At 46.3% G+C, this 13,573-nt stretch overlaps 1 protein-coding gene across 2 annotated transcripts in view; it reads right to left on the bottom strand.

Annotated features, from left to right (window-relative positions):
* CLIC5 (chloride intracellular channel 5) overlaps nucleotides 1-13,573 on the bottom strand; it is a 162,337-nt gene that overhangs the window by 38,414 nt on the left and 110,350 nt on the right. For both annotated transcript variants that reach the window (XM_061146856.1, XM_061146857.1), the window contains exons 2-3: nucleotides 10,815-10,924; nucleotides 6,675-6,800 (exon numbers count right to left, since the gene is read on the bottom strand). In XM_061146856.1, coding sequence (XP_061002839.1) covers nucleotides 6,675-6,800; nucleotides 10,815-10,924 — 236 coding nt within the window. The remainder of the gene's footprint in view (nucleotides 1-6,674; nucleotides 6,801-10,814; nucleotides 10,925-13,573) is intronic.

The raw sequence follows: 13,573 nt of genomic DNA on the forward strand, positions 1-13,573 counted from the left end.
ACCATGAAGGAACTGCCGTCAGCCACCAGGGGGCGCTCTGCGCAGGTTCTGCACTCATCTCCCCGAATACACTGGGAATTATCAATTCATCTGCTCTGACTGCAGACACAAAGTGATTGTCCCTACCAAATGCTAGGTAACCTTCCAAGATGAGGGAATTTAGGATTATCCGTTCCTATTTTGGCTTTCCCACATTGAATCTTAGAACTGAATGTCTTAAATTATTATCAATACATACAAAGTACTCCTTGTTTTGCTTGATAAATAATAAAAACAGAAGGGACTAGATAATGCATTTTATATTTGGGTTTGTTGGTTGTTTTTTTCCTGCCATCATTTGATCAGACTTCCACTCATCCAACCATTTCTTCATGACCAGTGTGGGCCAAACATGAGTGGGTGGTACCAAATCCAAGTTGGGTGACAAAGGGCCATGTGTCCAGGGAGACTATGCTAGTTCCATCCTGTGTTCTAAATAGTATGAGTCATTGAGATTTGACTTTATAGCATAATGTCCCACTTGAAGATTGTCCCGGTAGGAAGTGTATCTTCAAATATTAACCTCACAGATTTTGGTAACTAGACTTGGGGCAACTACTATTCAGGATGTTAAGTACTTTTATTTTAGCTCCATATTTACACTGTATTTTAAATATGCAGATGAGTGGGTTCCAGGGTACCTTTTGTTTCTCTAAAAGACTAACGAATAGTGCTTTATCTATAGAAATATCTTTGAAATAAGACTGTAATGTGATAAGGTGACAAAGTGATGGGCAATTTCTCTAACTCAGGGGTGAGCCAGCTATGGCCTGTGGGCCAAATCCAGCCCAACATTTGTTTATGTGGCTCCCAGGAGCTAAAAATAGTTTATACACTTTTAAATGATTGAAAAAATCCAAAGAAGGATATTATATGTGTGAAAATAATAAGAAATTCCAATTTCAGCATTCACAAATAAAACACAGCCACATCCATGTGTGTATATATTGTCAATGGCTGCTTTGTCAAATGTTCCCCTGGTGGTTCAGCTGGTAAAGAATCCACCTGCCAATGCAGGAGACTCGGGTTCAATCCCTGGGTCAGGAAGAATTCCCTGGAGAAGGAAATGGCAGCCCACTCCAGTATTCTTTCCAAAAAGGCTGGGCGACCTCACTCATGGAAATTTCTCTCCACTCTGTTTTTAAGATATCTTATTTCCAAAGCATGCATTTTAGATATGCACTTAAGCTTCATTCTGGGAAGCGAAACAGTTGGCCATTCATCAAAACAATTTTTTTTTAAATAAATAGTGGCAAAACAAAAGATATGATTGCAGATGGAAATGCTCTGATTGGCTGAGAGTTCCAACTGACGTCTCACTGACTCACCATAGGCCACCATGCCCCCAAACAAAAGAACAGCATGCAACTAAACCAACATGCAGTCATGCCAGGGGTTAGGCCCTGTCCCTACATTGGGGATACATTGGAGCAAAAGAGAAAACAATCATCTTGTCCTCATGGGGTGACCTCTGCTGATTCCAGGGCCTCTCCTGGCAGCCTGAGTGTTGACCTCACATTTCCTAATGAGCTGAAAAGTGGAAGGATGTCCCCTCTCTCCCTGACTTCAAACTCCATTCAGTAAGCCCCCTACATATGAACCTGCCAGTTGCAAACTTTCAAAGATGCAAACCTGTGTTCACATATCCAATCATGTAAGTTAGTTCACAGCCATGAAATTAAAAGATGCCTACTCCTTGGAAGGAAAGTTATGACCAACCTAGACAGCATATTGGAAAGCAGAGACATTACTTTGCCAACAAAGCTCTGTCTAGTCAAGGCTATGGTTTTTCCAGTAGTCATGTATGGATGTGAGAGTTGGACTATAAAGAAAGCTGAGCACTGAAGACTTGATGCTTTTGAGCTGTGGTGTTGGAGAAGACTCTTGAGAGTCCCTTGGACTGCAAGGAGATCCAACCAGTCCATCCTAAAGGGAGATCAGTCCTGGGTGTTCATTGGAAGGACTGATGCTGAAGCTGAAACTCTGATACTTTGGCCACCTGATGCGGAGAGCTGACTCATTTGAAAGGACCCTGATGCTGGGAAAGATTGAAGGCAGGAGGAGAAGGGGATGACAGAGGATGAGATGGATGGATAGCATCTCTGACTCAATGGACATGAGTTGGGGTAAACTCTGGGAGTTGATGATGGACAGGGAGGCCTGGCATGCTGCTATCCACGGGGTTGCAAAGAATCGGACACGACTGAGCGACTGAACTGAACTGAAGTTAGTTCACGTGTCTGGCACAAATAGTCTGTGCATGCATCCTTTATAAGTAGCTGTGCTTTTCTGTACTTTACAGTCGTGTATAGAGGAGAGTATCTTTATTTAAAGCCCAGAATGTCTGGAAGTAAGCATAAAAGCAGCAGTGATATAGCTGGTACTGCTAGCGAGTGCCAGCTATTGCATCATACTACTATACTTTTCAAGGTCCTGTATTGTAAGAATAAAGATGTTTTATTATTTTGTATTTGTTTTTTATACATTATTTGTGTATAAGGCATTTAGACCTTTTACAGTACAGTACTATATTGCCGATTGTGTCCGTTTCATTCCTAGGCTAACTTTGTCCGACTTACAAACAAATTGGACTTGGGCACAGCACTCCCAGAAAGGAACTTATTCGTATGTAGGGAACCTACTGCACTTTCAACCACTATGCCATCCCACCCTTGGTACTGAGGCTGCTGCTCCACCTCCCAAAGAACCAACAAGAACCTTCGTGATTATCACTACTGTGAAATATCCATAGACATGTCTCAAAATAATGAACTCAAAGTGTGCTCCACTTTGGCTCTGAGCCCTGTTAATACCTGCCTGACAGCTGACTGACTAAATGACAAGACAGGTAACTAGTCCACTAGTTCCCTCTCCTGAATTTTTACCTCTGTTTATTTTAAACAACAACCAGATCCGGGAAAGTGCTTTGAGAAACTCACGGAATCACAGAACTTCTGCTGAAAGGCATCTTCAGAGATGAGGGAATGCGGAAGGTCTGAGAGGGGGCGAGGCTTGCCCAAGGTCATACAACAAGCACTGTGTAGGAGGGAGGCCAGACTCTGGGGTCCTGACCCTCACTGATGGATCCCGCTACCTCGGGCCATTCCACCAGGAGGAAAGGCAAAGGCCAGCACGTCAACTATAATCCCGACGCTTCCCTGTGGAGCATTAACTGGGTCAGTCTAACCAGGGGGATGGAAGCGAGTCTCATTTAGAAACTACTTGAGACCTCCTGTATTCCTCATTTTGACACCAAATGCTTTGTGGAACCAAATGTAATCTTTTAAAAAGATTGTTGGAGTGTTTGTATGTGGTTTGTTTTTTTTTTTTCTTTTTCCTTTAAAACATAAAACTAAGGGGAAAAAGGCTCCCACAATTTCTTGGCTCTCTGGCAGCTTTAACAAACAGTGGTGTGATGAGAAACACATGCCCACTGGCACTTGCGGAACAGAAAAGGGGGTTCTGCTGTCCCCGAGAGAACCAGGAGGCCGGCCTGCCCTCCTCCGGGGCCCCGGGACACGGGCCGCCCGACCGACCTCCCAGTTAGAGGCGGTGGGAAGGCAGCCGAGGTGGATGACTTCTCTGCGGGCCAAACAGCCGGTCTCTCCTTGTGCGGCTGAACAACTGGCTTGCTGACATTTCTGGGAGGTAATTAAGGCACCTGCCCCAGCCTGACCCACTCTAAGGCACCGAAGGGACACTCCGGGGGGCTCCGCAATGGATGATGGTCTCATCCCTAGGACCCCACCTTGGTAGCCTTCTGGAGTTGTGCGTTTTAACAGTTTTGAGGTTCTGCTGCCCGGGTTTGGTGGATTATAGGGTCTCTGATATGTCAGGAATGGACTGAGTAAAAAGCTCCTACATAGACTGCAGTCCGGAGGCCTGCATCCGGAGGACCAGATGAAGCAGAACTCAGGAGAGGTGGAGAGGGAGGGGAAGAGGCAGCATCTATGTCCTGCACTGCTTAGCCCGATTTGAACCAGGGAAAATTTCCAGTAGCTGATGATACCATGATGAATCTGATGACGGCCCTCCTCTGGAAGAATCTGCCTGTACACACGGGCATATGATTCTCGGGGGGGTCTCATGGGCCCTTTGGTCCCTTTAGGGATGTAGACTGGAGAGTCCCCCCCAAAGGCACTGCTGGATGGGGCTGGAGGGAGCCTGGCTAAGATGGGCGTGAAGGGTCATCCTTTCCCAGGGGAGAGAGTGGACACTGACAGCAGGAAAGAGACTCCACAGAGGGGTCACAGGGAATGACTGGCAGAGCCAGGAATGGACCTGGGGCCTCCAGACTCAGCCCAGCCCTGCACACTTCCATCTACTGGGCTGGCTATCCATCCTCCCAACTGTTCCAATTCCCCATTCTCTACTGGCCTTGATAGAAGCAGGCACTCCCACAAGTAGGTGTTACTTCTAAAAGGGAAAACACTAACTTCATGGTGGACATTCCTCTCTGGGTCTCCCGGGCAAAGTCAAAACTCTATGTAGTTGTCGAAAATAGCATTTATTTTCTGTTGCTGCATCTCAAACCAGCGCCGGCCATGAGGTTAAGTCCCAAGGCATGGAAGATGGAGCCTGAGCCCTCTGGGGGTCCTTTCAGCACAGTGGTTGGCTGGTGTCCCATTCAGAGATGTGTGTGGCTAAGCTGGGTGTTCCAGATGAGGCTGACGGGCTGACTTAATCAATTCATTTATTTTTCAAGACTTTTGGACTTGAGGCAGCTTTCCATGCTCAGTATGAAAATAAACTGTCCTAACGGGGATGACTAAGAATACACTTGCAGGAAGAATGTACAAATGATTGAGGCTTAATCAGATCACAATGGTTGAAAGTGTTAAGTTACTCAGTGGTGTCCAACTCTGCAATATCATGGACTGCAGCCTGCCAGGCTCCTCAGTCCATGGGATTCTCCAGGCAAGAATACTGGAGTGGCTTGCCATTTCCTTCTCCAGGGGATCTTCCTGACCCAGGGATTGAACTCAGGTCTCCTGCAGTGCAGGCAGACTCTTTACCATCTGAGCCACTACTGGAGATCCTCAATGTGGATGACAAAACACTTTTAGGAAGGATGTACAAATGATCGAGACTTGATGAGATCACAGTGAGGAGTTAAATTTAACAGTGATTTGACAGATGTGTGACCTTGGGCAAGTTACTTAACCTCTCCAAGCCTCAGCTTCTCCAGCTGCAAAATTAGGATGCTAACAGCACTTATCTTTCGAGGCACACCATGTGAGGGCTGTAGCAGCCCCAGTGGCCTAATGGATGAGGCGCTGGCCGTCTAAGCCAGGGATTGTTGGTTCTAGTCCCACCTGGGATGGTATGATACAGGCTTCCCTGGTGGCTCAGATGGTAAAGAATCTGACTGCAGTGCAGGAGACCCAGGTCCACTCCCCGGGTCTGGAAGATCCCCTGGAGGAGGGCATGGCTACCCACTGCAGTATTCTTGCCTGGAGAATCCCATGGACAGAAGAGCCTGGCGGGCTACAGTCCATAGGGTCGCACAGAGTCAGACACAACTGAGAGAATGTTTCAGCTTCAAGTGAGGGCTATAGCAGTATCTGTAAAAAACAAAGCTTTCAAATCAATGCAAAAAAGTCATCTTTCTTGTCAGGCCACTTATGTCACCTATTAAAGTGAAAGTCGCTCCATCATGTCCAACTCTTTGCGACCCCATGGACTATACAGTCCACGGAGTTCTCCAGGCTAGAATTTCACCTACTAAGTATGTTCTAAAATCCCTCTTGCCTCTCTGCTCCCATCTCACTTCACTGCCTGAGCCCAGCCTTCTAGTCTGTCTTACCTGGTATGTCACCAACTGGCTCATCCTAGTTGATTTCTAGGAGCTTCCATCCTCTGCTCTCCCTATATTCCCCCATCCCCCAAAGAACCTGAAAACGGACTCTACAACACCTTTGCTTAAAGCTTTTCAGGGACAAGCCTGCAGGATTAAGTTTGCTAACATCTTCCTCTGTGTGTGTTAATAATATTATTGCCCCGGGTTCTCTTTTTTCTAAAGGTGATTGTTTGAATCTCTGATTTCAATCCAGGTACAATGCACATGTCTAGTTTCCAGCAGCTTTTAGGATTTCAGGGCTCTTCTCTCCTCTTTCCCATTAGGAGCAACTTACCTATAGAACAAGAACCCATAGCACTCTGGTCTCTCCCTTCCCTGACCTCGTTTTCAGAAGTCAAACTGCTTTCAGTACATTTTTTTTTTTTCATGTTTAATTATGGGCTCCGACCAGACAGGGTCAGATTTATGGATCTTATTCATACATTGGTGTGGTTTTAAGTCACGGGATTACCTCTCTCCTGGCTGACTTTTCACTTCACTTTGTCGACCTTTCAGCTCTTGTTCTGCCATGAAGGAGCCTCTGCCCCACCTCAGGCAGAGGGGCCTGGAGAGAGGACGTGTTTAGGGGGCATTGGCTCTAGGGGGTTGGGCTTTGTAGGGCAGGCTGGAGACCGGTAGCCCTCTGGGGGTGAAGAGGGCTGTATGGGACTCTCTCTTTTCAAAGAGAGGCCTGAGCCCTGAGTCGATGAGGCTCTTTTGGAAATCTACTCCCGGGATCTAGAGAAGCACACGGAACCCTCCCCGTCGTTAGCTCCGGGAAGAAGCAGCTCATTACTTTTCAGGGGTCAAAGTCTCCTCCAGGAACTCCTCGATCTTATTCACATCTGTCTTCACATCCCCGTTGAACGTCAGGAAGGGCGGATGGGTACCAGGGGCGAGGTTGTGCAGGTCAGCAGGCTTTCTGCAGAGAGGAGAGAGCAAGGTTCAGGGGGTGGCTTATACCAGGGCACTTCATGGACATGGAGACCTGGGGTGTATTGTTCATTATGTATCGTTAGCAAAAACAGAGCTGGAATGGGATGTAGGGCAGAGAAGGGTGGAGAAGTTTCTGGAAGAACATGGTGTGATATAGGAAATCCGGCCGGTGGCATTCAGTAATAGGAGCAAGACAGGATGGACTTTGGAAAAAGCAGAGCCTGATCACAGGTGACTATCTAAGCTAGAGCCAAGCTTCCAATACCCAGGGCAGAAGTTGGGGTTTGCTTTCAAAAGGTCCTTCACTTATTTGCTTAACAAAAATGTATTAGGCAGAATCCCGAACTTTGAATATTCACGAATTCAGTCATGCTTTTCCACTAAGAACGATATTCTGTGTTCTTCAAGGTTTGCACAAGAGGAAGGAAGTGACATTGTGTTTGACATGGGTCCTTATTCAAGTCAGAAGGCGGGAGCGGGGATGGAGCAAAGAGGCGGGGAGAAGGGCCAGCAGATGGATGGAGGACCTGGGGAGGAAGAAGACTGCGCAGCGGACAGAGGGAGGAGGAGAAATCATGATGGAAACTTCCCAGGGCAGGGCTGGGACATCAGAGTCACCCCAAACCCTCTCTCTGAGAATGCGCACTCCTTGTGGGAGGCAGGCGTGGGGGGGAAACAGTAGAGAGAGGAACCAAGAGAGTAAATAAGGGGGAAGAGGAGTCTGTAACAAAACACATTCCTGGTGTAATCAGCCTGGGAGGGGAAGACAGGAATTTCAATTAAGGTGTCCCTCCCGCGTCCATGCCCAAGCACACACTCTCCAGCTGCCTTCTGCGGCACTTGGAACTCCTCAGACAATTGACACTGCAAGCACTTCTAAAATCTAATTTCCTTAGTCCCTGTGTTTACTTCCTATGTGTTCCTCCTTTCAGACAATGGAAGGATATTCTTTACCTTCTCTTCCTGTGTTTTAAGGGCTTCCCTGGTGGCTCATATGAGCTCACCTAAGGCAGTGATGGGCTTCCCAGGCTCGGTGGTAAAGAATCCACCTGCCAATGTAGGAGACTCAAGAGACATTGGTTCAATCCCTGGGCCGGGAAGATCCCCTGGAGTAGGAAATGGCAACTCACTCCAGTACTCTTGCCTGGGGAAATCCCATGGACAGAGGAGCCTGGAAGACTACAGTCCGTGGGGTCACAAAGAGTCAGACAGGTCTGAGCCTGCATACACACACACACACACACACACACACACACACAAGGCAATGATGCTTGGGTTCTCAGCAGGGTGGGAAAAATCCATACTGATTTTATATTTCAGCAATGAACTCTCTGTGGCTTAAAGATCCAGAAATTATTTAAGTGTTAGTTGTTCGTTTATGTCTGACTCTTTGCAACCTCATGGACTGTAGCCTGCCAGGCTCCTCTGTCCATGGGGATTCTCCAGGCAAGAATACTGGAGTGGGTTGCCATTTCCTACTTCGGGGGACCTTCCTGACCCAGGGATCGAACCTGGGTCTCCTGCACTGCAGGCAGATTCTTTACCATCTGAGCCACCAGGGAAGCCCTGGTAAAATTAATAAGGATGATTTTTTTTTTTCTAAGACTCAGCAGAACAATAGCCTTTGGAGTCTGGCATCCTTCTGAGGTACTGCATGCGGCTGCTACAGTCCAATTCACATTGCCCATGGATGTTGGTCAGGGGAGGCCCCGTCTCTTTGTTGACTCTCTCAGCAATTAAGAAATTATACAGTTAGAACTTAATTATCTATTGCCAAGTCTAACTTATGGATCATTTAATATACATCAGTCCTCCTTTCCTGACTGGAGGTCAAGATGATGCTAAGAAGAGCTGACACGGGTGGTGTTCTTGCTACCAGCCAGCACAACATTGAATGCAAGTGGTCCATGGCCTGCCTCCACAGATCCTCACGATAGAAACAAGGCACCACTGCTATGCCCATTGTACCAGTAAGGAAACAGATTCAGGAAAGAGAGGGTAACTTGTTCAAGGATACTCAATTCATGATGGAGCCAGGATAAGAAATTAGTTTTGCTGGGAATTGCTAAACTTCACTGTATCAAGCATTTAAAAAGTTCCTTAATTCATATATATATATATATATATATATATATATATTTTTTTTTTTTTTTTTCCCAGTAAGAAAGTCTCCTTATCTATAAAACTGGAGTCCTGATACTTAACTGGCCTACTTGAAGGGCGTTGGCAGGACTAGATGTGATAACAGAAAGCAAAGAGCCTCGTAAGGATCTGAGGAATGCTGGGGTGGCTGATCCACAGCCAAACACAAGTCCACATTCACAGATGATATTCCAAAGACCGCCTCTTCTCCACTAAAGGAAGCCAATCCTCCCAACTGTACAAAAGTCAGCTCTCGCAGACACTGTCTGCATTGCATGTGTGTGTTCATTCATTTGACAGAGGTTACTTGGGCCCCTGAATGAATGAATTAGCTGCTATGATGGATACAAAGAAACTTAAACATGATCTCAACCAGCCCTTGAGGGATTCAAGGTCTCACATGAATGACAAAACAAACTTCATAACTGATGAGTCCTGAAGAGCATGGTATCTGAACCGAGGAGATGGGGTTTTTGGTGAAAGCCCCTCCAACTCTAGATGGGCACCTTAAACAAGCCATTTAAATGTGTGTCTAGGTTTCCTCAAATAGAACAAAGGAAAAAAATGGTAAAGCACTGGGACTGTAGCTATCATAACCTGGTGAGATGCAAATTGATGGAGTCGCGCAGCAGGGATCATAGATCCTGGGTGAGTCTGGGGGAGGCTGAGAGAGAGATATGCCTGAGAGTAGCAGGGTGGGAGGGGGAGGCTTCCCAGGAGAGAGGGTTGGTCCTGGGAGTTGGGCACCATCTCTCCACATGGTTAAAGGATTATTTTATGGAAAATATCCCAAAGGATTGTTTTAGGAAGAATATCCTTATGATAATACAAAGGATGATCAGAGACAGATCAGAGACAGACAGAGAGAACCCAGATGGATGAAGACCAGCTTGAAGAACAAAGACACTGTCTAACTACCAGTGGTGGGACCTGGACCAAGTATGGGCTTTGAGAATAGACAGGAGAGCTTGGACGTAAGAAACAGCTCAGTGAGAGGGTGCTGGGCTACTAATGGACAATGAGGGCAGCAAGAGGAGGAAGCTGGAAATACTTCAGTGCCTAGAAAAATGAAAGAACAAAGGAATTCAGGTTTTGGGGGGAGGGGACTTCAACTCAAAGGGAAAATGAAGGTACAAGTTTCAGAACAGATATTTTAAAGTGATGATAGAAAATGCAAGTGGAAACAGCAAGAAGAGGGCAGGGGTCTAGGTACAGAATAACTGACATGAAGGTGACAGGGAGAGTGGGCTAAGCTCACCGAGGAAGAAGATGAGCCCCGGAAGAATGCATCTGAGCCAGTCCCCATTTAAAGGGGAAGCAGAGGAGAGAGGAGAGAAGCAAGAAGGAAAGAGTGTGGCTCGTGATGGTGAACGCTGCCTGAATTTTAAAGTCATTAAAACTGCACTTCAGAATGAGAATACTAGTAACACTCCATCCCAGTCTCTAATCCGGAGCTCTCACACTAAGGACTTCTAAAGATGGGAACATAGTGGGAGAAATGGTCTGGATCTTAGTTCCTTGGAAACTCAACCTCTCACACCTGGAGTCTAGCTGGGGTCCCCCAGGATGAGGGCATTAGTATGATGGGAACGGCTCACTCTGGATTTTCAGATGTCCATGCCCATCTCTGTGCCAGACACTCAGTCACGATACCCAGTGCCCAGTCCCTCCCTCTTCCTTGCAAATTGGGACTTGCTCTATCCCAAGGGTGATGCTTGTTTTCCCAGCCTCCCTTTCAACTAGGGGTCTGGCCAAAGAGGTGTGAGCAGGAGGCAGCTAGAAAGTTGTCACCCTCCTTCATGGATGATCCTCTATTTCTACAGCGAAACCTACTACTCATGAATGCACCATCCTTTACCTTTTCAGATCCACCGTGGTGACATTGAACACAACTCCTTTCAGCCAGAGGATCATGAAGAGGCGCTGAGAGAAGGGACAGTTGCCAATGCTTTCCCCATCGATTCCAGCCTAGAAAGAAAAGCACAAGAGTCCTGAGTTGGCTTGTGCACATTAGCAAGAAGGCATATAGCATTCTAACAGCTAGATGCCGGTTTGAGCAGAACTAAGACCGTGCTCCAGCCTTCCTTTAAAGTTGACTTTTAATATTTATCATTGTCTTCCTAATGTAGGGTGACACTGGGCACAGGGTAAGGGCTCAATAAACCCTGTGGAACTGAACGTGAGTTTCCAGCATGGTGATTATGCAGACTCATAACTTTCTGAAACCACTGAACCCTAGCATCTCAGAGTGAAAAAGAGACCTTTAACATCACAGGAAAAGTGTTGTGAAAGTGTTAGTTGCCCAGTCGTGCCTGACTCTTTGAGACCCATGGACTGTAGCCTGCCAGGCTGCTCTGTCCATGGAATTCTCCAGGCAAGAATACTGGAATGGGTTGCCATTCCCTTCTCTGGAGGATCTTCTCGATCCAGGGATTGAAGCCGAGTCTTCCACATTGCAGGCAGATTCTTTACCATCTGAGCCACCAGGACACCCCTTAACATCACATAATCTGACACCAAGAATGTTGGACCAACTTCTATACTTCTGAGTAATCATCTTGTCTACGCTTGAATAGTTCCACTCACCAGCAATTTATATCTCTCAAACTAGTCCATTCTGAGGACAGTTCTAACCATCAGAAATGCTTTCCTTTGGTTATATTAATAACCTGGCCAAAGTATGTTCCTCTGTAGTTTATCCTCTACCCTTGAGTCCTTGCTCCATGAGGATGTCATGAGTATAGATCCTCAGATTTTGACCTCTTTCTATTAATCTGCAGGCTCAAGATTTTAATCAATGTCCCACTTAGTTCTGACTACTACTAGACCTTGTGTCAATAAGCTACTCATTTGTTAAATTATTCTCTTGAACAGTGAATACATATTGATCATGTGCAAAGCACTGTACAAAGGGGATTCAAAACAGCATTTAATCAGGAGCTTAGGACCCTCTGAGGTGTGGACTAGGGGATGAGACAGGTACACACAGATAATCATGGCAGACAGCATTATTGAGGACCTGCATACTCCCGCTCCCCAACTTTCCCCTTCTCAGTACCCTCCTCAGAACAGAATTGTTTTCTCTGAAAGACAAGTCCACTTTTACCTCTGAGTGGGCTGCAAAGATGTGAATTTTATAGAGTATATTTTTAGCAAACACAGGAAGAAAAAAGGTTGGAGAACTGATTTCTGTGTGATTTATTTCCACTGAGTGGTTTATTGGCTCCAAAATGGTACCTAGAGGGAGAAATCACCTACTCACTCTGTTTGGGGCTTCCCTGGTGGCTCAGATGGTAAAGAATCCTCCTGCAATGCAGGAGACCCGGGTTCAATCCCTGGGTTGAGAAGATCCCCTGGAGAAGGAAATGGCAACCCACTTCAGAATTCTTGCCTGGAGAATTCCATGGACAGAGGAGCCTGTTTTACTGGCCCCAAAATGGTACTTGGAGGGAGAAATCATCCATTCACTCTGGTTTTTGTTGTTGTTGCTTTAGGGGTTTTTTTGTTGTTGTTGTTGCAGATGTCTTTGTTTGTTTCAGCTTTGAGGGATGTGGGATCTCAGTTCCCTGACCAGGGATCGAACCTGTGCCGCCTGCAGTGGAAGCTCAGTCTTAACCTCCGGACTGCCAGGGAAGTCCCACCCACTCTCTCTAGTTTGCCCTTGGCTACCCTGGCAACTGTGGCCTCATCAAGACCAGCCTCCACCCACAAGGAGGATGTCTGGAGCAAAGGCCCATAGCCTGGCTTGAAAAGTTGACAATCCAACCAACATCCTGCAATGGGGGCTTACTAAGACTTCTTTTCTTTCTTTCTTTTTTTGAAAAGAGAAGGAGAAAAAACTGCCCTCCAAGCTCAGCACATTATTTTTCCCCTGCAGCTTTGTTTGCTGGGAGGTTGGGGGGCGCGGACGTCTTCTTTCATAAGCCTCAGGCTGTGCTTATTTCTACCTGGCCCATCACTCCCAGCAGAGGTTCAGGTTTATAATGGAAAACTGGTGCCTTTGCTGGTGTTGCTTGTAGGTAACTGCTATGAAATTACAGTTATTTCACCTTTCTCTTAACTCTACCCGGAACCCCATCCTTATTCAGTTCTCATTTTCCTCAGTGCTGGAAACAGATCCACTCTGAGGGTTTCAGACACCACGGGCTTGGTTATAGAAAATCAGAAAGGTAGAGGGCATAGGGCAGGCGCCACCCTGACCACAGGGCTAACGTTACCAATAAAGCCACACTCAGACAGGCAACTATGGATTTAATAATGACTGGTGCAAAACTTGAGTTGATGACATCAGTTCCTAAAAGTATCTTTCTCAAGAAGCACCCATTTGACAGGTTGTTGGTCCCTTAAAACATCCTGACAAAGGAATTTTTCCCAAGGGTCAGTTATGATGTAAGTGACAAGCTGAGAATTCAAAAACAAAAGCCACACACTCTTATCTGTTTTTACCTCTGGTGGTGAGGGTGGGAGTGGGGATACTCATAAGAGAATCGAAGCAGGAACTACAGAAATATTGGCATTCTTATTAGCTGGACCCAAAATTCATATAATAATGTTAATAGTATCAATGAATATCTATATTGTCAGGCATTGTTCTAAGGGCTTTGCATATATTGCTTT

Source organism: Dama dama, chromosome 7 (assembly GCF_033118175.1).
Source record: "Dama dama isolate Ldn47 chromosome 7, ASM3311817v1, whole genome shotgun sequence".
In the NCBI taxonomy this organism is placed as follows: Eukaryota; Metazoa; Chordata; class Mammalia; order Artiodactyla; family Cervidae; genus Dama; species Dama dama.